Source organism: Phyllosticta citriasiana (genome assembly GCF_038021145.1).
Source record: "Phyllosticta citriasiana strain CBS 120426 chromosome Unknown IWZ02scaffold_5, whole genome shotgun sequence".
Classification (NCBI taxonomy): domain Eukaryota; kingdom Fungi; phylum Ascomycota; class Dothideomycetes; order Botryosphaeriales; family Phyllostictaceae; genus Phyllosticta; species Phyllosticta citriasiana.
Genome location: NW_027117282.1, coordinates 599,490 through 622,715, shown reverse-complemented (window position 1 = coordinate 622,715; position 23,226 = coordinate 599,490). Strand labels below are relative to the sequence as shown.

Below are 23,226 nucleotides of genomic sequence, written 5' to 3'. Positions count from 1 at the left end.
TCCGAGGCTAGCTTGACTTTGACAAGAACCCGTTCACATTTGCTCTGGTTTGAACTTTCAAGTTTCCCACTTAGCACTCTAAATGTCACTGTTGCAGGAACATTGCTTGGCCCGTCACTCGAAGACAAGCATTTCCATGCCGCCAAGGCCAAAGACAATCAACATTGTCCACGAGACTGGTCTGCAGCAAATGCAACTGGAATTCTGTCCGATCTTGGGCATGCTACTGGCAATTGGGATGCTGAAACCGCGGCCCGTCTCATTACCACTTTCGAACGCCCGGTCCAGTCTCAACACCGTTAGAGCTCAGTCTCAAGTCGTTTTTCAGCGGTCCTTCCGCGTCCTTCCAGTCTTTTCGTCCAAGCATTGCGCTGTACTGCGCTTCAATAGCAAGGCCCCTCGTAATGAACACGATGACTGATGCATTTCAGCAAGCAGCCACCAAATGAAGTGCCCATCATTACCTCATGCAGCCTCATTGGTTGCGATGCGGCTGTCGCAGCCCTATCTGGACTCAAACTCATGCTGTCCGACTTTTCTAGCATTGTAAAACCAATGCCTCGCGCTTCTTCTCTGTCCACAGCCAATTTTCCTTTTCCTCATCCACTTCCCAAGCTTTTCTCTGTTCATGGCGCACCTGCATTGACCCGGGCTCTTGACGACACGCACTCTTCTAGATTGCTACCATTAAGCTAAAGCCTATTGTCCCGCAATCCTTTGACGACGCAACCAGGACAGCGTCATCGTTGGCCCTCTGGCGGCGCATACGCACTGAATCCCATCGGCCGGAGCCTTTGCAGTCGTCATAACCCATGATCGAGCCCACGACCCTTGCGCAGCAGGGCCTACGCAAGGCCACGGCTGACGTGTCGACGTACTCTATTTTCAGCGCGCGGGCCGTTGACGACGACAAGGACTCGCTCGACGGCCTGGAGCGGCACTATGACGATGAGTACGACCAACCTCACCACCGCGCTTCCGAGGACACCGAGTCGACGCTGTTCGGAGGCACTGACGACGCGATGGCGCGGCGACGCGGGGGAGGCGGTGGAGGAGGAGTAGGAGGAGCGTCGGAGCATTTGCTTGGTGGTGGTGGTGGTGGTGGTGGTGGCGCCGGAGGGCTTTTCGGTTGGCGCCGCACCACGCTGTTGGGCCCGTTGTGGTTGTGGATGCTGCACGGCGCCATGTTGACCGTGTCGGTGCTGCTGTTTGCCATTTCGGCTACCGTGGAGCCGGCCACGCGGGCTTATGTCGACAAGTTCAATGCGTGGTGTAAGTTGCGCTGTTTCGGTCTTCCTTCCCTCCCTCTTACTTCTCACGTGAAGCGCAGTCAGCGTCAGAAGCGGAGACTTTTTACGTAGACTGTACAGATTTGATGCTGACAAACGCCGCCATCTACAGCACCTGCCTTGTCGGCAGTAGAGTACCAACACACTGTTTTCAACAATTCCAAGGGAAATATGACGCCGTACGTAGGCGCCGGTCCCGAGGTGGACAAAGCCTGGGATCACATTACATTCCACAGTAGGCCGTTACCACACCAAGTTCTCTCCTGTTTCATTCACGCTAACTCCCTTCTCTTCCCTGCAGTGGGCGACCAAATGATTAGCCCATGGGAGCTTGAGCATGGTCTTGGGAAGCCGCCGAACCGGCTCCAAGTAACCGACTCACACACAGGGGAGACCGGCTACCGCGTGGAGCTAGCCGTCGTGCATCAACTGCACTGTCTTAACATGATCCGCAAGTACGTGCATCTGGAGCAGTACCACAACGACACGGACATTGCGGCGGGCAAGGAGAAGTTGCAGCACCATATGAGTAAGTTCAGCCCTACCTGACGACGACGGTGACATGGTGGTCGTTGAGGCGCCTTCGCCAACGCCCTTCCTCTTCCTATCCTTGTCAGACAAAAGCCTGCCATGGCAAAGTATTCCTTTTCCGTGATTTTGGCTGACGTTGCTTCTGCGAGTAAGCACACTGCATCGAGGCTCTACGGCTCAAGCTCATGTGCGAGGCCGACGTGGGCGTGCTGCCCTTTTACGAGAAGGCTGGCGCGGACGGCAAGATTGAGCCGGATTACGAGTCCAAGCATGTGTGCAGGAATTTTGACAAGGTGCGCGAGTGGGCGGTGCATCACAAGGTCGCGGACAAGACGACTTTTTGATTTGTAAACGAGACGTCATTTTTGAAATCCAGCATTTTGCCTTGCAGCTGTCGAGGCTTCGAATGACGGAAATTCCCCAGGGTGCCGCGCGCCTTGTGCCTTCGCAGAGCAGAATTTGTCAGGAATAATTGTTCCGGAGGCTTGTCATCTCTGAGCAAGGGCCACAAACGGTAGGGTAATAGTTTAGGGGCAGGCAACTTGCTATCGTCGCCTTGAAACGTCTGACCAGTCTTCAACTTGCTCCAAGTGCAACGTCGACGAGCGAAGGGGACTGTGCACCATGCATGTTCATTTCTCTCAAAGTCCCATAGATCACATCACCTCCAACTCAACGCTCACGGAAATGTGTGCGTCCAGTCCATACGCCAACATTGACACTTTGTCTCCTCACAACAGGGGGTCCTCCTGCAAACAAATGTCTGCAATTTTGACCGGAGCATAGTTTACGAGGTCATGTTCCTCGGGTACAATTTCTCCGCCCTTCACTGCCCTTCCTCCAGCTCCTGACTATTCTGGATTTCGTTGTTTGGGGATTTCCATAATTTGGCAAAATTTGGTAGGGCTTGGTGCAAGAGGTCATTGAACGTACGGCGAGGACAGAGCAGGGGGAAAAGGCAAAGAATTGGTGGATTTCCAGTACCGTGAATAAAAAAATTGGGGATGCTTGAAGAAATCGAAGTGATGGCGATTAAGAAAGCTTGTTTTGAAAGACGCGAGTCGTTTGACGCGTCGCGTACCCCAAACCTGCTGCCACGCCATCCAGCACAACGACGATTTTGACAACCACCCCTCGCAGAATCCGCGCTCAGGTCGCGCCTGACGGCAGGATGGCGTACGTCCCACCAGCCCTCCGCAAGAAGCAGGAGGCAGCTCAAGCAGCTCTACAAGATACCTCCGCCACCAATCCGCCTCCAGACACCCACCGCACTCCACCCAAAGACCTACCCAGCCTCCACGACATCTACGACCACTTCCACCCCGTCGACCTCGCAGTCCAATCCGCTACAGGCACCGATGTCGTCAACAGCACCCTACACTCCTGCTCGGCTGAGCCCGGCAAGCTGAAATATGTCGTTCTGTTTGTGGATGCGAATCCGCGATGGGCCTCGGACAAGATCATTTTCGCAAAGAGCAACCTTCACTTGCTCCCTGGCGCACCGAAGCAAGACAGCAGCGCAGCCGTCGTCGATGGCGAGGCGAAAGCCGAAAGCGGAAATGAAGAGCAGCTCGTAGCGGGCCAAGAAGAAGTAAAAGAACAGCAAACACGCGACCAGCAGCAATCTTCAGCACACCAAGACGCAACGCTGCCCCAGACCGAATTGCTTCCCAATGCTCCCCACGAGTCGACAACAATCGAGCCCAACCTCGGCGCCATCGCAGTCTTTGAGCAAGTCGGCAGCCGCGCCGGCGGCTTGCGCTTCGCCGGCTACCACCGCCTCACACGTGTGCAGTACCTCGAACCGCGCAGCGCCGACCTGGTCCGCATGCTCGAGCAGAAATGGAGCATCCCGGACAAGTACGGCCGCGTGCGGCAGATCCGCCGCGACAGCGACAAGTGGATGCAGAGCCTTGGATACCGGTGGGCTGTGCTCAAGTTCGAGCAAGATGGCGAGGCGGATGCGACGCTCGATCCGCCGGATGTTAAGGTTGGTGGGGAGAGGGAGAGGGAGATGAGGCCGCAGAGGAGCGTTAATGAGATGCTAAGGGAGCTCAGGCTTGGAAAGGAGGTGGAGGGCGAGGCGGAGAAGGCGGCTGAGGAGAAGCCTTCTTGAGTGGTCTGGCTGTTTGACGAAAAGTCTTCAATGACACTTATGGGAAGACCGGCCTACGACGTCACGACTTGCTCTTATGTTCACGGAATGGGGGAATGGGATCTCGGGTGGCGTTCTGATTTCGCAAGTCAAACTGGAGAATTCAAAGGGGTTCTTGCGCTGGCTGGCCGACCACTCTCAATTTCTGAGAAAATTCGGAGAGGGCCTTGCTTGCATGGCAAGGAGCTTGCACCAGCTTGGCAGAAAACCTGACGCTCAGGGAATGTGGCGTGTGACTTTGCAATCGGTTCGAATTGCTACTGATGGAGTTAAGAAGTTATATTTCACTTTCACGTTTACGGCGAGAGAGCAGTCAGTCATTGACCGCTTCAGCAAGACCAAGAGTATGTCTCTTTCCACTTTGACTGCGGCCTGGTTTGCCGAACCCAGATGACTTTGAGGCATGCAGCGAGGGTTGAGCTGAGTCCTGAGATGGGAGCTTGACGGAAAAGAAAGGCGAAGTCTAAAGCGCCATGGCGCCATCTACAAGTGAATGGAAGACGGTGTTGGTGGCACGGTCGAACTCGTCCTTCTTCAAGTACCCAGGGCCCTTCTATTCCAGTTGTCGGATGCCAGATGTGTCAATCTCTTTACATCAAGATGAACTGTCTGGGTAGGTGAGAATTCTCTGAATTATTGCACTACCTCCTGATGGTGCTCCCTTAAGGGGCGTGCCGCATGACAAAATCCAGCAAAACTCGATCCGATCATCGTGCATGCAAGCATCTTTCCTGTCATGATATCCGGTACAACCCTCGAGTATTCCCACCTCACCATCGATGCAATTCAGCCGTCTCTCTCGGTGATCTTGTCCTTGATTTGGGAGTACGCAGTGCATAGTTTGGTCCTGATTTCCTCAGTGGCGTGGAAGTACGAAAGAAATCCAAGTCTCATGCTGTACTGATCCATAGCAATCTCGTGGCACATCCTCGTGGCATTAGATACATGGCCGACATATCGTTCAACATCCGGCTTGAAATCGACGGGGCTTTGGGCGTCCGCGGAGAGCTGGAGTAAGAGCTTGTGCGCTGCGACAGCCTGCTTTGGGCGGTTGAATGTGAAGAACGAAACGACAGCGCAAATCAGGTCGCGGTATCCGTCCTGCAAAGCTTTGAAAATTGGTTGTTGTTGACACAGGCAAAGCTTTGTGCAGAAAAAACTTGCCTTACACGCCAGGCTGAGCTCAGCCGTTGTGCTTTGCAGCCATTTTAGCGGATTCCAATTGTCCCTTGCCATGCCATTTTCGGAAGCATCCCAATTTTCCGAGTGGCCAAGCTTGGTGTTCAAAATCCAGATGATTTTGTTCGTGTCGATCGTCTCCTGGTTCTTCGTGTCCACTTAAAATCCAGACTTTATAACACCAAGCAGCTCTTCGTGAAAGCATGCGGAGATTTCTTTTTGTCCTACCACGCTTGAGAGAAAGTCGGCGAGCGTGGATCATTCTGGGTGCTGCTGAAACTTGAGGAGTCCAGTAACTAGCTGGCTCCTTGTCTTGACTTGAGAGCAGTCAACTGCTTTGAATGAAGCTGCGAGAAGCTGACCCACTGTCTTTGCAAACACAATTTGGCCATGTCCTTAAGAGCCAGAAAAGGCCATCGCGAATGGCTTCTTCAGATCGGTATGCATGCACTGATACGCGAAGAAGTGGTCTGCCACGAGCTCGCTTGCAATACGCTGTCTACTGGCTTGATGCCCACTCTGTTGATGTTCTCGATTTCCATGGGACCATACCACGCGATGTACTGCTTGATTGCATTGAGAGAGCGTCATTGTCGTTCCGGGGGCCAGGTTCCGAGAGTTGGGGGAGAAAGAAGCTCGCCGGGGAAGTTGTATCGAAAGCTGGATGACGATTCGCAGAACGAGCGGCGAGGAAAGGAAGCTCTTCGACAGAGGGTACGATGGAGTTGTCGCGCTTGCGCTTTGCCATGGCGGCTGCACCTTTCGGTCTGCGGAGGATGATTGGACGTCATCAACGGGTGCGTTGGCGCATTTGATGGGAGTTTGATGAAAGAGCGTGCAGTGTGATGGTTTGAGCTTTTGGATGGACCCGGACGGCCGCGCTGTGGATTCACGATATGAGGTGGATGGGGGAAGGTTGAGTAGGTCCCGTCGTGAGCGACTACCAAATTGAAGCCAAACACACTCCACAAAGCAGGTACCGATACTCCTCCCTGAGTCAAGATACCTTACCGGTACCTACAGTGGTAGACAAATGGTCCCTAGATGCAGCCGCAGTTCCACAGAGACACCCACTGTGCCTCTCTCAAGCAGGTACCCGTCCGAACCCACAACTGCAGAGGAACATAAAACATGACACCAGTCACTGCCCATTAAGACCATGACCTTCAGCAGAGGCAACGCAAACTTCGGAAGCCTTCGCTCCCGCCGGCCCCGACGGCTCACTGCTGTCGGAAATCCCCCTCTCCGCGTCATACTCTCTCCAAAAGTCCTTCTTGCCCTGCGCAGCCCTCAATAGCCACGGAGGTAGGACACCGCCCTCAAACTTCCACGTCCATGGGTCTTTCTGGTTCAAGTCTGGCGGCGCAATTCTGCCGTCCGAGGCCTTATCAATGGCCCACGCAAGCGAGTTGAGGAGAAGGTATGAGCAGATTCCGGCGATGAGGCCATACGCCACCGAATACGTAAAAGGCATGAGTGCAATCGTCAGGAACGCCGGAACCGCGTCGCCCATGTATCTCCAGTTGATGTCCTTGCAAGAGCTGGCCATGAGTACCCCGACAACCACCAACGTGCACCCGGTGGCCCATGGAGGAATCGAGGCAAATATTGGAGCGAAAAAGACAGAGATGAAGAAACAAAGACCGCTGGTGATTGCCGTCAGGCCGGTCTTACCGCCCTCACTGATGCCAGCACCGCTCTCGATGAAAGTGGTGACGGGAGTCAGGCCAAACAAAGAACTGAACGAGATGGCGAAGGCGTCCACCAAGAAAGCGACGGCGCTCCCCTCGAAGTCCTGAGTGACCGGGTCGACGATCTCGCAAAACCGAGCCATGGAATAGAGAACAGCAGTGGCATCCAAGACGGCGACGTAGAGGAAGGTGATGAACATGACGCCAAACTCAGTCCCGTAACCAGCAATGTCCCACTGAAGCGCGTTCAGGGTATGCTTGATTGGATGGAAAGCAACAACCTGTTTGAAAAAGTCGAAGGCTTCCTCTCCAACCTGGGTGTAAGGAAAGTAGGTCACTGCAGTGCCTCTAGGCCAGCTGATAATAGCCACCAGCAGGATTCCCATGATGATGGCGCCTCGGACTCGAAACATCATGAGAAAGGCGGTGAGCATACCTCCGCAGAACACGCCGATCCACATGGTCGGAGAGCGCATCTTCTGGGCACTTGGGCAGAGACCTGTGTTTGGATCCAAGTACTCGGGCTTGCATCCTGCAATCTCTGTCGGCGTCTTCCGCGCTCCAGTGATCAGACCGATGCCACTGGAATAGGTCAGCCCAATGACCGTCAAGTACAGGCCAATTCCTGGGCATATTCCCTGCTTGATGCATAGAGGCATCGCACGAGCCAGCCATTGTCGGAGCCCAAATATGGTTAGCCCTACAAACACCAGACCCTCGACGAAGACGACAGTTAAGGCCAACTCGTAAGGGAGAGGGCCTGAGCCATGATAGCCCACAACGCTGAAGGTGAAGAAGGCGTTCATCTGATGTGGTCAGCACGCGTTTCATGGAAAGATGCTCCAAGGCTTTCATACACCCATCCCTGGTGCCAAGGCAATCGGCATGTTTGCAAACAGCCCCATGCAAAAGCTCGTCAGAGCCGATATGGCTGCCGTTGCGGTGACCAGATCGCGACGAATCTCCTGAACGCAAAGCATGTATTCCACATTGCTGTCGCACAAATCGTGTTTGCCTTCGGGCGGGCAGACGCATGTACCGCCCGTCTGAGAAACTATGTTCGCGTTGACGGACAAGATGTATGCCATAGCAAAGAATGTCGCAAGCCCAGCACGGATTTCAGTAAAAAATCGCGATCCTTTTCGTTCTCTGATCTGTTTAACCCGTCAAATCAAGTCCTATTTCGGATTTGAACATTCAGGTTCGGGACAGACTCACATGGCCGCTATTTTCCAGCCGGAAGTACTCTCCAACGCGGCTTCGGGCAACCTGGAGGTTGATACGGTGGATCAAGTCCATGGCGTTGCGAGGTCCCATTTCGGCTAGTGCGGCGGTTAAGCGGCTGATGTGGTTCCGCTTTCGAATGTCCTCAAAGCGGTCGGATGGAGCTCCTGAGCACCCGATGTGGAATGGATGAGATTCGTGTATGTACCAACATGGTGAAAACTCCGACGAGCCAGATGTCGAGACTTCACACGGCAGAAATTGGGTTAAAGACCGGAGCTTGCTAATGCAGGCTCCCGTGCCAACCTAAAAGCCATTGGCGGTCACGACGGGACCATGATGAAGACACCGCCTGTGATTCTCCACCTCCGCATTTTGACGTAGGGCAGAAGACGTGCATGCGCCAAGGGCAAAGCGGCGTGAAGCGGCTTGAAGCGAGGAGGCCTGGCCGATGAGCCACTTAAGCATTCAACCGACGACTCGCTGACGGCATGGTGGATCTTCGAGGGAACTTGTGTTGGGGAACTTCAACACCATGCAACTAATATTCGGGCTTTTGGAAGGTCGAGGGCGTTGTGGTTGGTTGGCTCATGAGTTTTAACTGGCGGTTAGGCGTCTGACCCGAAAGATGTGCGGATGATCGACGTTATGAGACCACGTTTTTGAGGTGTCGTGAACGATGTTGCGGCTGTCGTGTCCTACAGAAGCGTCGCAGAGCGGATTCCGAGCCACTGATGGAGCAGCCATGAGGACTTAGCATGTGGGGCTGAAGATTACCCCTCCAAAGAGCCACTGCAGCAAACAACCCTCTTGGAAACTATTTTGCGGGAGCGACGTCGGATTTTCGGCTCATTCCTTCCTAATCGTCGTCACTTATACTTATACACCAAACCTCCCTTCGCTCCATCGCTCTTTTGGACACTCCGAACTCAAGACGACAGCGAAGAATGGGCGGCGACTTTCATGGCTCACATCCCTTTGCAACTTCAAATTCCAGACATCTAGACCTTGATGCGCCAGTTTCTCCAGGCTGCCTCTCCCACGATTAAGACGACTATCAGAATGGCAGGTTCCAAGACGAATGGCCTTGATGGAAGCATCAAATTGGTACCACTAAGGGTCTTTAGCGCAGACGAGCAGCCTTCTCTGAGGGACTTTGCCGCCTTGTGCGAGCAACAGATCACTAAACAACACTACCCCCTGTCAAGTTCTGTTGAGAAGAACATTCCAAGCTACGACTTGCTCTCCCATTCACTGGATGACGAAACGAACATCAGCCGCCTCCAAGATGAATGGAACCACATCTTGCTTTCCGGACCCGGAGTCTTTGTCGTCAAAAATCTCTACACATCCAAGCGCCTAATCGACACGGTCAACGAAGTCTATGATAAAATCATCGCCGCCGAAGCCAACTCGGCAAAGGGCGACCACTTTGCAACCTCGTCGGCCAACTCGCGCATCTGGAACTCCTTCTCCAAACACGGCCTGGCGGATCCCACCACGTTCGCCGAGTACTTCTCGAACCCCTGGCTGGCGCACATATGCGCCGCGTGGGTCGGCCCCGCCTACCGCATCACGACGCAGGTCAACATTGTGCTGCCGGGCGGCAAGCCGCAAGTGGCCCACCGGGACTACCATCTCGGGTTCCAGACGACCGAGGCCGTGGCCGCGTTTCCCCGCGCTATGCACGTCGCCAGTCAGCTGCTGACGCTGCAGGGCGCGGTTGCGCATTCCGACATGCCTCTGGCCAGCGGCCCGACCCGATTCCTGCCCTTCAGCCAGCAGTTTGCCCCCGGCTTCATCGCGTACCGGCGCCCCGAGTTTGTCGAGTATTTTGACGGCCGCTGGGTCAGCTTGTCGCTGCAGAAGGGCGACGGCGTCTTTTTCAACCCGGCCCTGTTCCACGCCGCCGGCGAGAACCAGACTGCTGACGTGCAGCGCAGCGCCAATCTGATCCAGGTCAGCTCGGCGTTTGGCAAGACCATGGAGACGGTCGACTCGTTGCTCTTGGTCGAGCGGTGCTGGGATGCCATGACAAAGTTGGCAAAGGAAAAGGGACTCGGCGATGAGACAAAGGCTCTCGTCGCCGCTGTCGGCGAGGGTTACCCTTTCCCAACTAACCTTGATAAGAGACCGCCTGCTCCTGGCGGCATGGCTCCAGAGAGCGAGCAGGATTTGTTGCTGCGAGGTCTCGAGGAGGGTTGGAGTAGGGAGAAGGCTGTGAGCGAGCTGAAGCAGATGAGGGAGGATTCTACGGCTTGAAGCGCTCTGGGCATGTGGTTGAAGTTGGTTAGTTCGCCAGGCGACGGGAGTCTATCTGTAAATACTATTTCCGAATTACTACGAATTGATGTATCATCGTGAGCTGCTGCAAGGGGGATCAAATATATCGATTGTATGGCTTTGAGGGAGTGATCGCTCTTCCACACAGTGATCGTTGCCCAGGACCAGGTCCTGTCTCGCTTCTCTGCAGTGGTGAACGACATCTCCTCGGGTCTACTTTTGTGGTAGTGAACAACTACTTCCTTTTGACGCACACTGTACCAAGTATGCTGTTTGCCACAGGAAGCCGTGGAAGAACCCACAGCAATAGGAACAGGGAGCATCGATGCCTCCAACCTTCATGAATCAAGAGGATTCTAGACCTTTCTCCAGATCCCGAGACCACACGGCGCATCCCACCGCCTACATTCAAAAGTTGGATGGATGATGCACGGACAGCCATCCACCCACCTACCTTCCGAGGTTGATGAGCGGCAAAACTGAACACCGCAAAGGCAACCAACCCAACCAACTCAACTCGGACGCGAAAGCGAACGCGAAGAACATGCTAAATCAAACGACAACAGCCCATGCATTGCGTGCGTACAGGTCGGAGAAATTCTCACAAAAAGCGTAAATTGCCAAAAAATGACGTTGTGAATGAGATGCGTGCACCAGACCACGGGCGCGCCACAACCCGCGCAAACATGGACCACATGCGCTGCAGCCGCCGCCGCCCATCCATCCATCCAGAAGAAACGAGGGAGAGAAAAGCGCCACAAAACACCACTTGCTGCTGCTGCTTCTGCCGAACGTGCATAGTCTCCAGCGCGTTTGAGGGGGTATTAGGCTATGTAGGCTAGGCTAGAGAGCCCTCCAGGAGAAAGGAGTGTTGTTCCGTGTTTCCTTCTGCCCTCCAGATACCATGTCGAACGAGCCCTGTTATTCAAAAAGAAGACGAAAGAAAAAAAAGGGAAACCGGCCGTGTTTACACCATACTCGAACCGAGTGAGAATTCAAGCTCACGCATACCCGTCTACCAAGTCCCCCATGCTCCCGGCTCCTGATTGAGTTTCGTGGGTGAGAAAGAAAGAGAGATATGTGCGTCCCATTTTTCCCTCATGATATGCTGTTTCTTACATTCCGCGTCATGAACAATCGTAATGGCATACCAAAGTCACCTCCCGCAAGAGGCGCTCTTGGTATTTGACGCCGTAATTTGTACGTACTGACGACTAAAATCCCGAAAACTACTAGTGTCCAGGCCGACTGCCAGGACGGGATCGTCGCATGTTTTCTTTACATTCGTTGCAATACCAACTCGCTGCTTGATATTAGCCATGAGAACGAAGATCGCAGAGCAGGTTGACCTACCTTTCTTGTTGGGCTCCTTGGTAATGCCAACACAGGCATAGTGGAACCACTGTCTTGTGCAATTTGGATTATCGCAGCCAATCATTTCTCCGTAACTGACCCCATTGCAGTAGCAGAACCGTTCTTGGTCACCGTCCTCGTCTTCTTCGGCAACCTCGTCCTCCAGATCTGGGCCCGAAATTTCACCTGGCAGACCGCTCCCGTCGCCGACGTTGTGAGGTCGTGGCTGCAGCGCGGCGCCCGACTTCTTATGCGAACGCTTCTGTGTAGTATGCGATGTCAATGGTACGTTGGACTCAGATGATGCATGGCTGCTGCCGTTGTTGCGCGTGCTGCGGCTTCTAGCCATGGATGCATCTGATGGGAACGCGCCGATGACGGGAGTTGCTGTCTTTGATTGACGTCCGGCTCCTCGCGTCACGATGCTTTGCGCAGGGGTGCCTGGGCCCTCTTGATTCTCAATCTCTTCTCGCTTCATGCTACTGCGGTCAGGCAGGGCACCGTTGCCAGCAGGGGCTGGCTCCAGGGGCACCTGCGCAACGGGTAAAGCAGGTCCTGGCACAGTGTACCCCGCGCTTGGCTCTGTTTCCGCAGGATTCGCTGTCCCGTTGACAGGTCTGTTCGAAGCCGATGAGCCAGGGCGATTGCGAGTCGTCTCTTGGGCGTTCGAATTCGAGTTTAGAGAGTTTGTTGTCGAGTTTTGACGAGCTCGTGCTGATTGAGGCCGCTGACCATTGGATGCTAGCGCCGAAAAGTTGCCAACGACCGGAGAAGACGGTACTTGTGGGGACTGAGCGCCTACATGTTGGTTTCTTGGACCAGTCAGCTTCAGGTCTGCGATTCCATTCGGAAAATCATACCTCTTCTTTGCAGCTCCGGGACCTGGTCCTGCCCGAGACCTCTTCTTTGTCCCTTCCACTGCTGGTGTCTCCCTCGGACTCGCGCGGCCTGTATGCGCATTGTTGATGGCGCCACTGAGCGAACGCTCCATCGCTGGTGCTGCCGCGGCAGCCTTTTCGGTTTTGCGTCTCTTCGTTGGTTGCTCTGGACCATTCAAAATGCCCAAACCGTAGTTCCGCGCATCTGGAGGACCAAGCGGCTGGGCAGCCTTTTTACCACGATTTGTAGGAGCTTTCTTGGTGGGCCGAATGTCTTCAAAGTCAGGGACTCCGTAATGGTGGTGGCGGTTCTTTTGTTTCGCCATAACTGCCTCTCGTCGTGCCTCGCTTCGACTGGCAGCAATATCGCCTTCGTGAACTGCGGCAGCTGCTGCAGCCAAATTGTTCGCAGCGGCAACCTCACGCCTCGAGCGCTCATTTGTCGTCTTCTTTTTGCTTTCATCGCCATCCTTGTATGCCCAGTGGGAGAAGCTGCCATACCTCGCTTCGAAGCTCAGTTCCTCGTCAATGTGTTGGAACGAGCTATCCATTCGCGATAGTTGCTTGTCCATGGTCTGGTTGGCGCTCGACAAGACTGCGTTTTTCTCGTCGAGCATGGCGCACATTTGGGAAAGATGAAAGCGAAAACGCATGAATATCTCTCGCCGAGCTGTTATGGCTCTTTCGCCCATGATGTTCCCGTCGTTGGCGCTCTCGATGAGCTCAGCGGATTGCTGCTGGTTGGTGGGGGTTTGGTCGTGCCCGACAGAGCCAGCAACGCTGCCATTGGCGCTATTGTTTCCCGTTGTATTCGATACAGCTCTCGCAGCGAGTCGCGCTTCACGGCGTGTAGGGGCTTGAAGTCGGGCAACGGCGTCGGCAACGTTCTGAAGGTCTTGATCTGGCTGATGAGTTTTGGCTTCGACTTCCTTGAGCATCGAAAAATGCTTCATGGCTTCTTTAGGTAGGGCGGTGATCGAGTCGGTAAAGTGTGTAATGGCAGGAAAGAAGCCGGGCGTGGAGTTGGTGGTCGACGCAGTGTCGGCGGCTCCCATTGTACCGCGACCGAAGGATCGGGCATAGTAGTTGGCAGGACGTGTGGTGGTGGTGCGTTGCTGGCGAGCTGACTGACGCCGATTTGGAGCTGTATGGCCAGCGCCAGACTCCCTCATGTTGGACGACTTCATGGTGGGCTCCGTGACGTGTTGACCCTCTTCACTGGGGCGGAACACTACGCGCTGGAGGGCCTTGGTGGTGTTGGCGCAGGGTCGACAGATGTGGACAATCAGCAGTGAGCCAAAGCTGACATGGCGCGTGGCGGAGGGATACCAGATCACGTTCGGTGGTGAAAGAAGTCCAAAGCGCAAATGTTGCGCACACAAGATGGGTCGCTCCAGTACGGCGGATGACCGAGACGAAGGGAAGGAACGAGCCACCTCCGCTGGCGGTGGCAGAAATGATGGCGTGGGAGCGTGGGCCGAGGGCGGTGAGGGCTGCCACGGGCTAGCCCGATTAGACTAAGCGAGGCCGTGCCAAAACCCACACAAACTTCCGCGCTTCAGCGTCCGACTTCTCTTCTCCAACCACGACGACTTTTGTCCCACGACCGCCCATCGACAAATCAAAATGGTAAGCTACTGCTACGATTGAACGTCTTCGGACAGAGTCTGCATGGCCTCTGCCGTCTTCGCACTACATTCGTAGTCGGAGCGCACGCCGCAGCAATTTTCCGTCTCGTCATCAGCTTCGGCTGCTTGACATTGGCGATGATTTGGCTTGAGCAACAGAGCGCAGAAATGCCTCTTACAGCTCTTTAGAGATGAAGGGTCAGTGTGCTGATTCTTGTCTCAATGACAGCCTCCTAAGTCGGGAAAGAAGACCGCCCCTGCGCCGTTCTCGTCGGGCAAGGCTGGCTCCAAGAAGCAGGCCAAGGTCAGTAACTTTTTCCACTCCGCCGAGGCCTCGTAGTGTATTGATAAATCTGGCAGAACCCTCTCCTCGAGAAGCGCCCCCGCAACTATGGCATCGGTCAGGACATTCAGCCCAAGCGCAACCTCTCGCGCATGGTGAAGTGGCCTGAGTACGTCCGCCTTCAGCGCCAGAAGAAGATCCTCAACCTTCGCCTGAAGGTTCCCCCTGTGATCTCCCAGTTCCAGCAGGTCCTCGACCGCAACACGGCCGCCCAGACCCTCAAGCTCCTCAACAAGTACCGTCCCGAGACCAAGGCCGAGAAGAAGGAGCGTTTGACCAAGGAGGCTACCGCCATTGCTGAGGGCAAGAAGAAGGAGGACGTCTCCAAGAAGCCCTATGCCGTCAAGTACGGTCTCAACCACGTTGTTGGCCTCATTGAGAACAAGAAGGCTTCTCTCGTCCTCATCCCCAATGACGTTGACCCCATCGAGCTGGTCATCTTCCTTCCCGCCCTCTGCCGCAAGATGGGTGTCCCCTACGCCATCATCAAGGGCAAGGCTCGCCTCGGAACGCTCGTCCACAAGAAGGTAAGAATCAATGTGCGCCCGCGGTGAGAAGCAATGCTAACAATTTCTTATCAGACTGCCGCCGTCGTCGCCCTCACTGAGGTCCGCGCCGAGGACAAGGCCGAGTTCTCCAAGGTCGTCTCCGCCATCAAGGAGGGCTACCTCGCCAAGACTGAGGAGTCCCGCCGCCACTGGGGTGGTGGTATCATGGGCTTCAAGGCCAACGCCAAGCAGGAGAAGAAGCGCAAGGCCGTTGAGAACGCCATTAAGATCTAAGCGGTCTAAAAAACTTTCAGTTCAAAAGATACCACAAAATGGAAATGGGTTCACGGGTCATTGGCATGTCTTCCAATCAGTTTAGCGGGCGTTGGTGGAAACCGACGGAAATGTGAGCTACGTGCACTTAAAATGATGAGCGAAAGCATTCGATGGCCCTCAATGTGGACACGCAGATACGTCTGCCATATCTTGGCAAACATCATCTCTTGACTGGGTATCCAACGTCGAAGTAATGGCACCCCCTGTTGCTCTGGTCTTGTGTACGTGTGCCACGGCCCTTGGCCGCAGAGGCGTATTTCTTGAAAAAGCTTGCAGCAACAGTCGTGTTCTGCTGCGCATTCGTGTTGGCTTGCTGATTTGCTTTGACAGCTGTGACTCGCTGATGGTTGATCGGCACAGATCTCTATGCAACTGAGCCCGGAGCATGGATAGTTGCGCATCTTCGGAAGCAGTCGTCCAGCGTGGCGACTGTGCCTAGCGAGTTGTTATATCTTGTGACGGCCGCCGTGATACACTCTCACAAGCATGGGAAAAGGTCGCAATGGCTTGCGGTTGCGCCGGGAGTCGTCCCGTTATCGGACAGCTGACAGCGGCCTGAGGAGCTTCAGTCGTGCCTACCCGGAGTTCATTCGCGCCCCCCTGCGTCATGTTCCCCACCTGTTCCAGGCGCTGACTTGTGTTATATTCCGCCCACTCCTCTTGCACGAGAAGTGATCCTTTCTGAATTTCAAACGGCTCTCGAAAATCCAATGCCTCTAACAATACTGTCTGACGATGAAGTTAGGAGCTTGCTCCACTCTCTTACTCGGCAGGACATACTGGAAATACAACAATCTCTAGGAGACGCGCTTCACTACTACTCGACGGCTTCTGCGGATGAGAATGACTGTTGCTCGAGCTACCAGCCTCAAAGGACTCACATGAAGCGAAAGGATGGTTCCACCACTCTGTTCATGCCAGCTAGCAGCCAGTATGGACTAGGTGTCAAAATAGTCACTCTACCTGACCCTTCACTCACGGCTTCATCGCGGACCACAACAACAGAAGGTGACTCAGGCCACGATCTCACGGTTCCAAGAGGATCTCTGACTCTGCTCGATGCTCACGGGTTTCCCCGCGCTCTCATAAATGCCGAAGAGATTACGGCCTTCCGAACGGCTTTGGCGTCGACGATGCTTTTCAAGAAGCGTCGCAATGTCCACGATGTTACCATCTTTGGGGCAGGCAAGCAAGCATACTGGCACGCGCGACTGGCGCTGCTACTTCGCGGAGACGAAATTCACCATCTCAACATCATTGCCCGCACCTTTGAGAGAGCAAAAGGATTGGTCCAGAAACTGTACGGCTCTGACAACAGCCCCAACGGCGCTCTCCACCGGCCTCAGACTGCAATCATCACGCCAGCGCATACAGAGTACGAGCGCTATCTCAAGTCTACGGTGCGCTCGTCGTCAGCCATCTTCATGACGACGCCGTCTCTGGAACCACTGTTTCCGGCCAGCTACTTGACCAATCACGAAGGCCGGAGAAAGGGAAGATACATCGCGGCCATTGGAAGCTACAAGCCGCACATGTGTGAAATCCACCCAGATATTCTGCGCCAGGCTGTGGCGCCGCAGCACGGTCATCATTTCCACAAGCACGCTAAAGAGGGTGGAGCGATCGTCGTTGACAGCGTTGAGGCGTGCTTGCGTGAAGCCGGAGAGCTGATACAAGCAAAGCTGGAGGGACACGAAGTGGTGGAGTTGGGGGAGCTTCTGATGCTAAAGAGGCGCGACGCGGAGATCAAACATAGCATGAGTGACAGCCAGTCGAGCACGGACGGCAGTGGCATCGAGGTCAGAGAAAACAAGCCCGGAGAGAATGATGGGGGGTTGCGAGATTGGCTCGAGCGAGGCAACGTTATTTACAAGTCTGTTGGTCTTGGTCTAATGGACGTCGTTGTCGGGGCCAACCTGGTGACTCTGGCTGACCAGAGAGCAGTGGGGACGAGGGTCGAGAAGTTTTGAGGGGCCGGAAGTTGCATAACCACATCAATTAGCATGTGAAGGAGGATTTCTAGAATCAGCATCGGCCTGCAGCAATATACCCGCACCCGTTGTTGCATTCTCTTTTTCCTGCAGAGTGGTTGCGCAGGCGTGTGGTGGCACAGCAGATGCAAGAACGCACAGGGTCCAATAGCTGCCTGCGGCCTCTCGTTGCGTTACAGTAGGTAAGGTAGTTAGAGCCGCTGCCGAAGCGGACCGCTGCCAGCTCCCAGCTCCCCTCTCTCCACTGCCACGGCCTTTGTTCTTTGCTCTCTCTCCTCGCTCCTTCACCTCGCACCTCGCTGCAAGGCCAAATGCCCTCCCTTTCATCGGCCCCGCGTCGCTAGTTTTGGCGTCGAACGGCGACGCGCGCCCTTCTCTCTTTTCCGTCTCACCCTCATCCCCTCCTTCTTTGTGCTTGTCCTCGAGTCCACGGGCCGGGGACAACAAGTTGCAAGCATGGTACGTCTATTGGATCCCCTTCGCGTCACTGTTTTTTGTATCCCAATCGCTCTATATTACTTTTAACATCTATCGCTGCTCGCGTGCTTCGCATTCGTCGCCGCAAAGCTAATTGTTGGTGCTGGACAGCTTTCGCCCATCATGATTCTCGCTCTTGCTTTGGCTCATCTGCTTTCCTTCTCTGCTGCGCAATTCCCACCAGCCGTGACGTTTACCAATGTCACGCGCTCGCCGGCCAATCCAAACATTACCGTGTCATTCAAGTCGCCTTCTCCAGGCACTTGTACCACTGTTTTCGATTACCAAAAGCAGTATAGCGGTTACATTTCTCTCCCGCCGTTTACGCTTGCGCCAGTGCAACAGGACTATCCGATCAATACCTTTTTCTGGTTCATCGAGTCGCGCCAAAATGCGTCGACTGCGCCCCTGACTATATGGTAACCATTTTCCTGCAAAGACGTGGGTTCATAGGGCTGAGTGGCTTTTTAGGCTCAATGGTGGACCCGGAAGTAGTAGCATGATTGGCTTGTTCGAGGAGACCGGTCCCTGTGAGGTCGTTGAGCTGTCAGACGGCTCCTTTGGAACTCAAGCTCGGGCATGGGGATGGGACCGCAGTTCGAATGTTTTGTTCATCGACCAGCCCGTCCAGGTCGGTCTTTCATACGACACCATCAGAAATGGCTCTCATAATCTCGTTACCAACGAGTATGCCTTCCCTCCAGAGCAAGCACCAAGCGACCAGCCGGCCTTTACCTTTTTGAACGGATCTTTTGCCAGCAATGATAGCGCGCGCACGGCCAACACGTCCGAGATTGCTGCGCACACCATGTGGCACCTGTTGCAGGCTTTCCTGGGCACTTTTCCGCAGTACAACCCGGGAGCCAATTCAGACGGTGCCGTGGTCGATGCCACGGGTATCAACTTGTTTACTGAAAGCTACGGCGGTACATATGGACCTGCTTTTGCGAGCCTTTTTGAAGAGAAGAATGCCATGAGAGCAAATGGGACCATTTCTTCCGAGTCGACTTTGGAGGTTGAGCTTTCATCTCTCGGAATCATCAACGGACTGATTGACCAGCTAGTCCAACTCCCGTCGAGTGCCACCTTTCCCACCAACAACACTTATGGCCTGGATGTATACTCGACAACGGACACGCTCAACCTGCTTAATCTCTTGACTCAGACTGACGGCTGTGAGGACCAAATCAAGGCATGCCGAAATGCTTCTGAAATCTACGACCCAAATCTCGAGGGCGGAGCCAATTCAGTCAACGAACTCTGCTATGAGACACTAATATACTGTAGCCAGGTCGAGGGCTTTTACAATAGTCAGAATCGTAGCGCCTACGATATTAGACGCAAGACCCCAGATGTCATTCCCAGTGGAAACTATCAAGAGTACTTGAATTACGCGAGTGTCCAGGAAAGCATTGGAGCACGCGTCAACTATACCGAGAGCAGCAGCCTGGTTCAGTCAGCTTTCATCGCCACTGGAGACAGCGCGAGGTCGCATTCTCTCGATGACCTGGCATACCTCTTGGGACTGGGAATTCGGGTCGCCCTCATCTACGGAGATGCCGATTACATATGCAACTGGGTCGGAGGCGAGGCGGTATCATTGCAGCTCGCCTCCCGGGTCCCTGCATATGCAAGAGGATTTCCTGCAGCTGGATACGCCGAGATTGTCGTTAATAGCAGCTACGTTGGTGGAGCGGTGCGGCAATACGGCAACCTGAGCTTCTCACGTATCTACGACGCAGGGCACATGGTACCTGCTTATCAACCAGAAACGGCATTTACCCTCTTCACTCGCATCATTGAAGGCACTGAATTGTCAACGGGTGAAATCATTTCGAACAGCAGCATGTTCAGCAGCACCGGGCCCCAGAACGCAACGCACACAAACAAGATGCCATCTGCGACCGAGAACGCCATCTGCTGGCTCCGAGCCATCGACACGACCTGCAGCGACGACCAGATAAGCATGATGCTGTCGGGCAAGGGGACAGTGATCGGAGGCGCCTGGTACGAGGACAGCGAAGACTACGAAAAGCCCGCGACGACCGTCATGGCGGGCAAGCCGGGCACTCCACTGCCCAGCAGCGCCAGCAGCAGCCTGAGTGTCGTCACTGGCAGTGGAATCAGCAGCACCATCGAGCCGACGGGCGTCTACACGGCGACGGCCACGCCGACGAGCAGCAGCGGCGCCGACGCAGGCGTGCATTTCCACGGTGCCAGTGCGGGAGCTGGCGTGGCTGCCGCCGCTGTTGCGCTGGTGGCTGGCTTCCTGACCTGAGGTTGGCGGCATTAAAAACTGGGTGGTAGGTTAGGCCGTCCCCCTCACCGCACCACCACCACCACACTCTGCGTTCATTGCATGAACCCGAGAAAAAGCGCGACGCAGACACGAGGAATGGCGTTCATGGCAGTCATTGGGACGGTTCGATTATGGCGTTGGAGCACGTTTTGGCATTCTGCATGGCGGCGCATGACACATGACAGACAGATACCCCCCCTAACCATAATCAGTCCTTCCGTACTCTTAGTATTGTTATCAAACGAGTTTGTAATGCTGGTATTTGACCATGTTGAACTCCTCCATTTGTCCGTCCTTCCATCCATCCGGGTAACCCTCCTGGTGCCGCCTCGTCAAGTCGTGATTCATGATATTACAACCTCCATGCTTCCGTCCGTTCGTGCATGCGCCTTCTCCCCAGAAGTGATCCCGAGGACAATCAAGAGCCGCCCTGAGTGACCCTCTTCTTATACGCCTTCTCAGCAGCCCTAGCCTCTTCCTCCCGGCGGAACTGGTCGTCGTCAACATAGTCGTCGTGGTCGTCGGGAATCTCTTCGACGTGGCCCTGGGCGATGGCGGCAGGCTGCCTCTGCTGGGAGTTTGGATGGTAGGGCAGGCGCTCGCGGCCGCGGGCGTCGTAGTAGCGCGTCTCTTGGATAGGCTGCTGGCCGAGCGTCTGCGTCGTGGTGCGCGTGGCCGAGCCTGACGGGTTCGAGTGCGCCTCGCGCATGTAGGCTTGGCCGCGCGTTTGCCTGTTGTTGTTGTTGTTGTTGTTGCCGTTGACGCCGCCGCCGGAGCTGGTGCTGGTGGTGGACCAGGACATGAAGGAGGATGAGGAATAGGAGAAGTTCCAGGAGCTCATGGTTGCGGTGGTTGTCGTGGTTGCAGTGGCTTTGGTGGCTGCGTGTCTGTGTGGTTTCGGTTGGGTGTTTGGTTTGGCTGAAGGAGAGGATGTGGTCAGGCTTTGAACTGTTGGTTTGAGAGGTGAAAGGCTGAGTAACACGGGTGGGCTGAGATAATGGCTTTGTGGAACGGCACGTCGACCGACGTTTGAGGTTTCGTTCCCGGTCCTTTGGAGCTAGCCGGGGAGGTTGGTTGGATGGACAGTGACGTAATGGTCACGTGCAAGGTGAGCTTTCTGGGGGTCGTACCTCAGGCCAACCAAGTGGCCAAGGTGGGACAAGCTATGCTAGAACTACCTAGGCCACTACATGGCTGCAGCATTTCCCTGCAGCAAACCACAAATAAACGCCTGCAAAAGTCAAAGAACCGCTTCAGCTTCAACCTACTCCACCTTGACCCCTGTGTCAAGTCTGCCAGCCTTCTCCAGCTCCCAAATAAGCGTCTCTGGCACCCGCTCTCCGCCCTAGGGATGCATTGGCCCCGCCCAACCGACAAACGCCCGCCCTTGCGCCGGCGATCCCCTTCTCAGGTTGCAAACCATGGAACGCTGCTCCCAATTCTTTCGCCCTCCTGGGATCTCAATCATTTCTGGATGCTCGCACACATGATTCCTCCACTCCCTCTGTCCTCACCCTCCTCCTCCTCTGCCCGCGCGCCAGCATGCTGCTTGCCAGGCGGTCTACTCTCTCTCTCTTTACGCTCCTCGTCTTCGCCCTGTTCCTCGTTTACCTGCATGCCGATCGCGTCCTGAACATCAACTCGCTCGAGCCCACCGTTGAGCTCAAGTCCAACAAGCCCACGCGTCCGTCATCTGCCCCCGAGAACACCCAAACAGCCACCTCGCAAAAGCCTGCCCATGATGCTCTCCAGCAGGAATCTCGTCCGCAACAGCCGTGGGTTCCCTCTCTAGAGAAAGATCCCTTCAAGCCCGGCGTCCCCAAACCAGGCGGAAACTATTCGCGCATCCTCGTCGTCCCACGCACCCACGACGAAGATGTGTCGTGGATCAATGCGGAGCTGCCCGACCTCGACACGGCCATATACACCATGGACGACTGGTGGGCGACGCTGAAAGTTCCCAAGAACAAGGGTAGAGAGTCCATGGCCTATTTGACCTACATCATTGACCACTACGACAACCTGCCCGACGTTGTTCTCTTCTTCCATGCCCACAAGGTCGGCTGGCACAACCTGCTCATCTTAGGCCAGGACACAGCTGAGATGCTGAAGCGCCTGCGCAGCGAGCGCGTGTGGACCATGGGATACTTCCCCGCGCGCTGCGACCACAAGCCAGGATGCCCGGACTGGCTTCACCTGGACCGGCCCGAGGTCGACTTCAACGAGCACCTGCGCATGGAGGAAAAGTACTACACCCCGGAAATCTGGCGCCAACTGCACCCGCCCGGCCTGGGCGGCTTGGGTGAGATTCACCGCACGCCCTCGGTACTCAGCGCCCCCTGTTGCGCCCAGTTTGGCGTCTCCCGAGACCGTATCCGCGCCAACCCAAAGGAAATGTATGAGCATTATCGGGACTGGCTCCTCAACACCGACTTGGAGGACCAGTACGCCGGCCGCATCATGGAGTATACGTGGCACTACATCTTCACGCGCCAGTACCAATACTGCCCTTCGCCAAACACGTGCTATTGTGAGGGCTACGGTATTTGCTTCGGGAACCAGGCCGTTTATGAAGAGTACAACAAGATGGAGGAGCGCCGCTGGGAGGTTTGGGAAATTCTGGGCAAGCCCGCCCTTGACATGGCCGTCGAAATGGAGACGCGCCAGGAACTCATCAACCTCGAAGCCGTGATGGAGCGCATGAAGAACGAGGCCATTGAGAGGGGTAAGAGCGAAGAGGCAAGACGTCTAGAGCGCGAGAGACTGCCGCTCTACTAGTGAGCTTTGACGGTCCAATTCCCTTCTTTTTCTTCTTCTTCTTCTTCTTCTTCTTCCGTTCCTCCTTTTGTCACGCTCACGGAGGATAAAAGTCTGTTTTTTAACATCTTTTACTCGTTTCTTTAAATATCTTACTAGACGGTGGACTTGGCTGATGGACTGGGGCTTCCTTTGACCTGTTTCCTGTTTGTTCCAGATACCAGAATCGATGAAAGTTATGATTAGGCTCTTGCCCACGACACCTCCGCAATCTTGTTTTCGGCTGTTGTATCAAACATCGACCGTTGAGTCGCAAAGAGGCGG

The 23,226-nt window shown here is 55.0% G+C and overlaps 10 protein-coding genes across 10 annotated transcripts; 7 read left to right on the top strand and 3 right to left on the bottom strand.

Moving 5' to 3' along the window:
* Window positions 1-617: 617 nt before the first annotated feature.
* On the top strand, window positions 618-2,405 carry IWZ02DRAFT_225429 (uncharacterized protein). The gene is made up of 4 exons (XM_066762882.1): window positions 618-1,272; window positions 1,402-1,524; window positions 1,582-1,818; window positions 1,974-2,405. Exons 1-4 carry the CDS (start codon window positions 813-815, stop codon window positions 2,162-2,164), a joined length of 1,011 nt encoding a protein of 336 aa, XP_066623662.1. The 5' UTR covers window positions 618-812; the 3' UTR covers window positions 2,165-2,405.
* Window positions 2,406-2,893: 488 nt separating this feature from the next.
* IWZ02DRAFT_225382 (uncharacterized protein) lies at window positions 2,894-4,063 on the top strand. The gene has a single exon (XM_066762880.1). The coding sequence runs from the start codon at window positions 2,992-2,994 to the stop codon at window positions 3,934-3,936; it is 945 nt and encodes a 314-aa protein (XP_066623661.1). The 5' UTR covers window positions 2,894-2,991; the 3' UTR covers window positions 3,937-4,063.
* A 698-nt stretch (window positions 4,064-4,761) lies between these two features.
* Window positions 4,762-5,902, bottom strand: IWZ02DRAFT_489485 (uncharacterized protein; the record flags this gene model as incomplete). The annotated part of the gene is made up of 3 exons (XM_066769578.1): window positions 4,762-5,084; window positions 5,145-5,295; window positions 5,873-5,902. 3 exons carry the CDS (start codon window positions 5,900-5,902, stop codon window positions 4,762-4,764), a joined length of 504 nt encoding a protein of 167 aa, XP_066623660.1.
* Window positions 5,903-6,025: 123 nt separating this feature from the next.
* On the bottom strand, window positions 6,026-8,456 carry IWZ02DRAFT_225378 (permease family-domain-containing protein). Its single transcript, XM_066762879.1, has 3 exons — window positions 8,064-8,456; window positions 7,703-7,999; window positions 6,026-7,651 (listed from the first exon to the last, which is right to left on the bottom strand). The coding sequence occupies exons 1-3, from the start codon at window positions 8,160-8,162 to the stop codon at window positions 6,296-6,298; spliced, it is 1,752 nt and encodes a 583-aa protein (XP_066623659.1). The 5' UTR covers window positions 8,163-8,456; the 3' UTR covers window positions 6,026-6,295.
* A 675-nt stretch (window positions 8,457-9,131) lies between these two features.
* Window positions 9,132-10,331, top strand: IWZ02DRAFT_375435 (uncharacterized protein; the record flags this gene model as incomplete). The annotated part of the gene is made up of 1 exon (XM_066764825.1): window positions 9,132-10,331. One exon carries the CDS (start codon window positions 9,132-9,134, stop codon window positions 10,329-10,331), a length of 1,200 nt encoding a protein of 399 aa, XP_066623658.1.
* Window positions 10,332-11,584: 1,253 nt separating this feature from the next.
* On the bottom strand, window positions 11,585-13,770 carry IWZ02DRAFT_489482 (uncharacterized protein; the record flags this gene model as incomplete). The annotated part of the gene is made up of 3 exons (XM_066769577.1): window positions 11,585-11,655; window positions 11,706-12,517; window positions 12,566-13,770. The coding sequence occupies 3 exons, from the start codon at window positions 13,768-13,770 to the stop codon at window positions 11,585-11,587; spliced, it is 2,088 nt and encodes a 695-aa protein (XP_066623657.1).
* Window positions 13,771-14,161: 391 nt separating this feature from the next.
* Window positions 14,162-15,663, top strand: IWZ02DRAFT_448249 (60S ribosomal protein eL8). Its single transcript, XM_066767327.1, has 4 exons — window positions 14,162-14,212; window positions 14,441-14,515; window positions 14,572-15,081; window positions 15,136-15,663. The coding sequence occupies exons 1-4, from the start codon at window positions 14,210-14,212 to the stop codon at window positions 15,334-15,336; spliced, it is 789 nt and encodes a 262-aa protein (XP_066623656.1). The 5' UTR covers window positions 14,162-14,209; the 3' UTR covers window positions 15,337-15,663.
* Window positions 15,664-16,088: 425 nt separating this feature from the next.
* Window positions 16,089-17,348, top strand: IWZ02DRAFT_375644 (uncharacterized protein; the record flags this gene model as incomplete). The annotated part of the gene is made up of 1 exon (XM_066764837.1): window positions 16,089-17,348. One exon carries the CDS (start codon window positions 16,089-16,091, stop codon window positions 17,346-17,348), a length of 1,260 nt encoding a protein of 419 aa, XP_066623655.1.
* Window positions 17,349-17,582: 234 nt separating this feature from the next.
* Window positions 17,583-20,344, top strand: IWZ02DRAFT_225318 (Alpha/Beta hydrolase protein). The gene is made up of 3 exons (XM_066762878.1): window positions 17,583-17,828; window positions 17,958-18,265; window positions 18,318-20,344. Exons 1-3 carry the CDS (start codon window positions 17,826-17,828, stop codon window positions 20,122-20,124), a joined length of 2,118 nt encoding a protein of 705 aa, XP_066623654.1. The 5' UTR covers window positions 17,583-17,825; the 3' UTR covers window positions 20,125-20,344.
* Window positions 20,345-21,590: 1,246 nt separating this feature from the next.
* IWZ02DRAFT_225294 (uncharacterized protein) lies at window positions 21,591-23,133 on the top strand. Its single transcript, XM_066762877.1, has one exon. It carries the CDS (start codon window positions 21,688-21,690, stop codon window positions 22,921-22,923), a length of 1,236 nt encoding a protein of 411 aa, XP_066623653.1. The 5' UTR covers window positions 21,591-21,687; the 3' UTR covers window positions 22,924-23,133.
* The last annotated feature ends 93 nt before the right edge of the window (window positions 23,134-23,226 follow it).

Excerpts from the sequence above, each read along its gene's own strand:
- IWZ02DRAFT_225429 (XM_066762882.1), top strand. The coding sequence starts at position 813 with ATGATCGAGCCCACGACCCTTGCGCAGCAGGGCCTACGCAAGGCCACG. Across the intron at positions 1,273-1,401 it reads CGACAAGTTCAATGCGTGGT|CACCTGCCTTGTCGGCAGTA; the intron begins GTAAGTTGCGCT and ends CGCCATCTACAG. Across the intron at positions 1,819-1,973 it reads GAAGTTGCAGCACCATATGA|CACACTGCATCGAGGCTCTA; the intron begins GTAAGTTCAGCC and ends TCTGCGAGTAAG.
- IWZ02DRAFT_225382 (XM_066762880.1), top strand. The coding sequence starts at position 2,992 with ATGGCGTACGTCCCACCAGCCCTCCGCAAGAAGCAGGAGGCAGCTCAA.
- IWZ02DRAFT_225378 (XM_066762879.1), bottom strand. The coding sequence starts at position 8,162 with ATGGGACCTCGCAACGCCATGGACTTGATCCACCGTATCAACCTCCAG. Across the intron at positions 8,000-8,063 it reads GGCTGGAAAATAGCGGCCAT|ATCAGAGAACGAAAAGGATC; the intron begins GTGAGTCTGTCC and ends CGGGTTAAACAG. Across the intron at positions 7,652-7,702 it reads CCTTGGCACCAGGGATGGGT|ATGAACGCCTTCTTCACCTT; the intron begins GTATGAAAGCCT and ends TGACCACATCAG.
- IWZ02DRAFT_448249 (XM_066767327.1), top strand. Across the intron at positions 14,516-14,571 it reads GCTCCAAGAAGCAGGCCAAG|AACCCTCTCCTCGAGAAGCG; the intron begins GTCAGTAACTTT and ends TAAATCTGGCAG. Across the intron at positions 15,082-15,135 it reads GAACGCTCGTCCACAAGAAG|ACTGCCGCCGTCGTCGCCCT; the intron begins GTAAGAATCAAT and ends ATTTCTTATCAG.
- IWZ02DRAFT_225318 (XM_066762878.1), top strand. Across the intron at positions 18,266-18,317 it reads ACTGCGCCCCTGACTATATG|GCTCAATGGTGGACCCGGAA; the intron begins GTAACCATTTTC and ends GTGGCTTTTTAG.
- IWZ02DRAFT_225294 (XM_066762877.1), top strand. The coding sequence starts at position 21,688 with ATGCTGCTTGCCAGGCGGTCTACTCTCTCTCTCTTTACGCTCCTCGTC.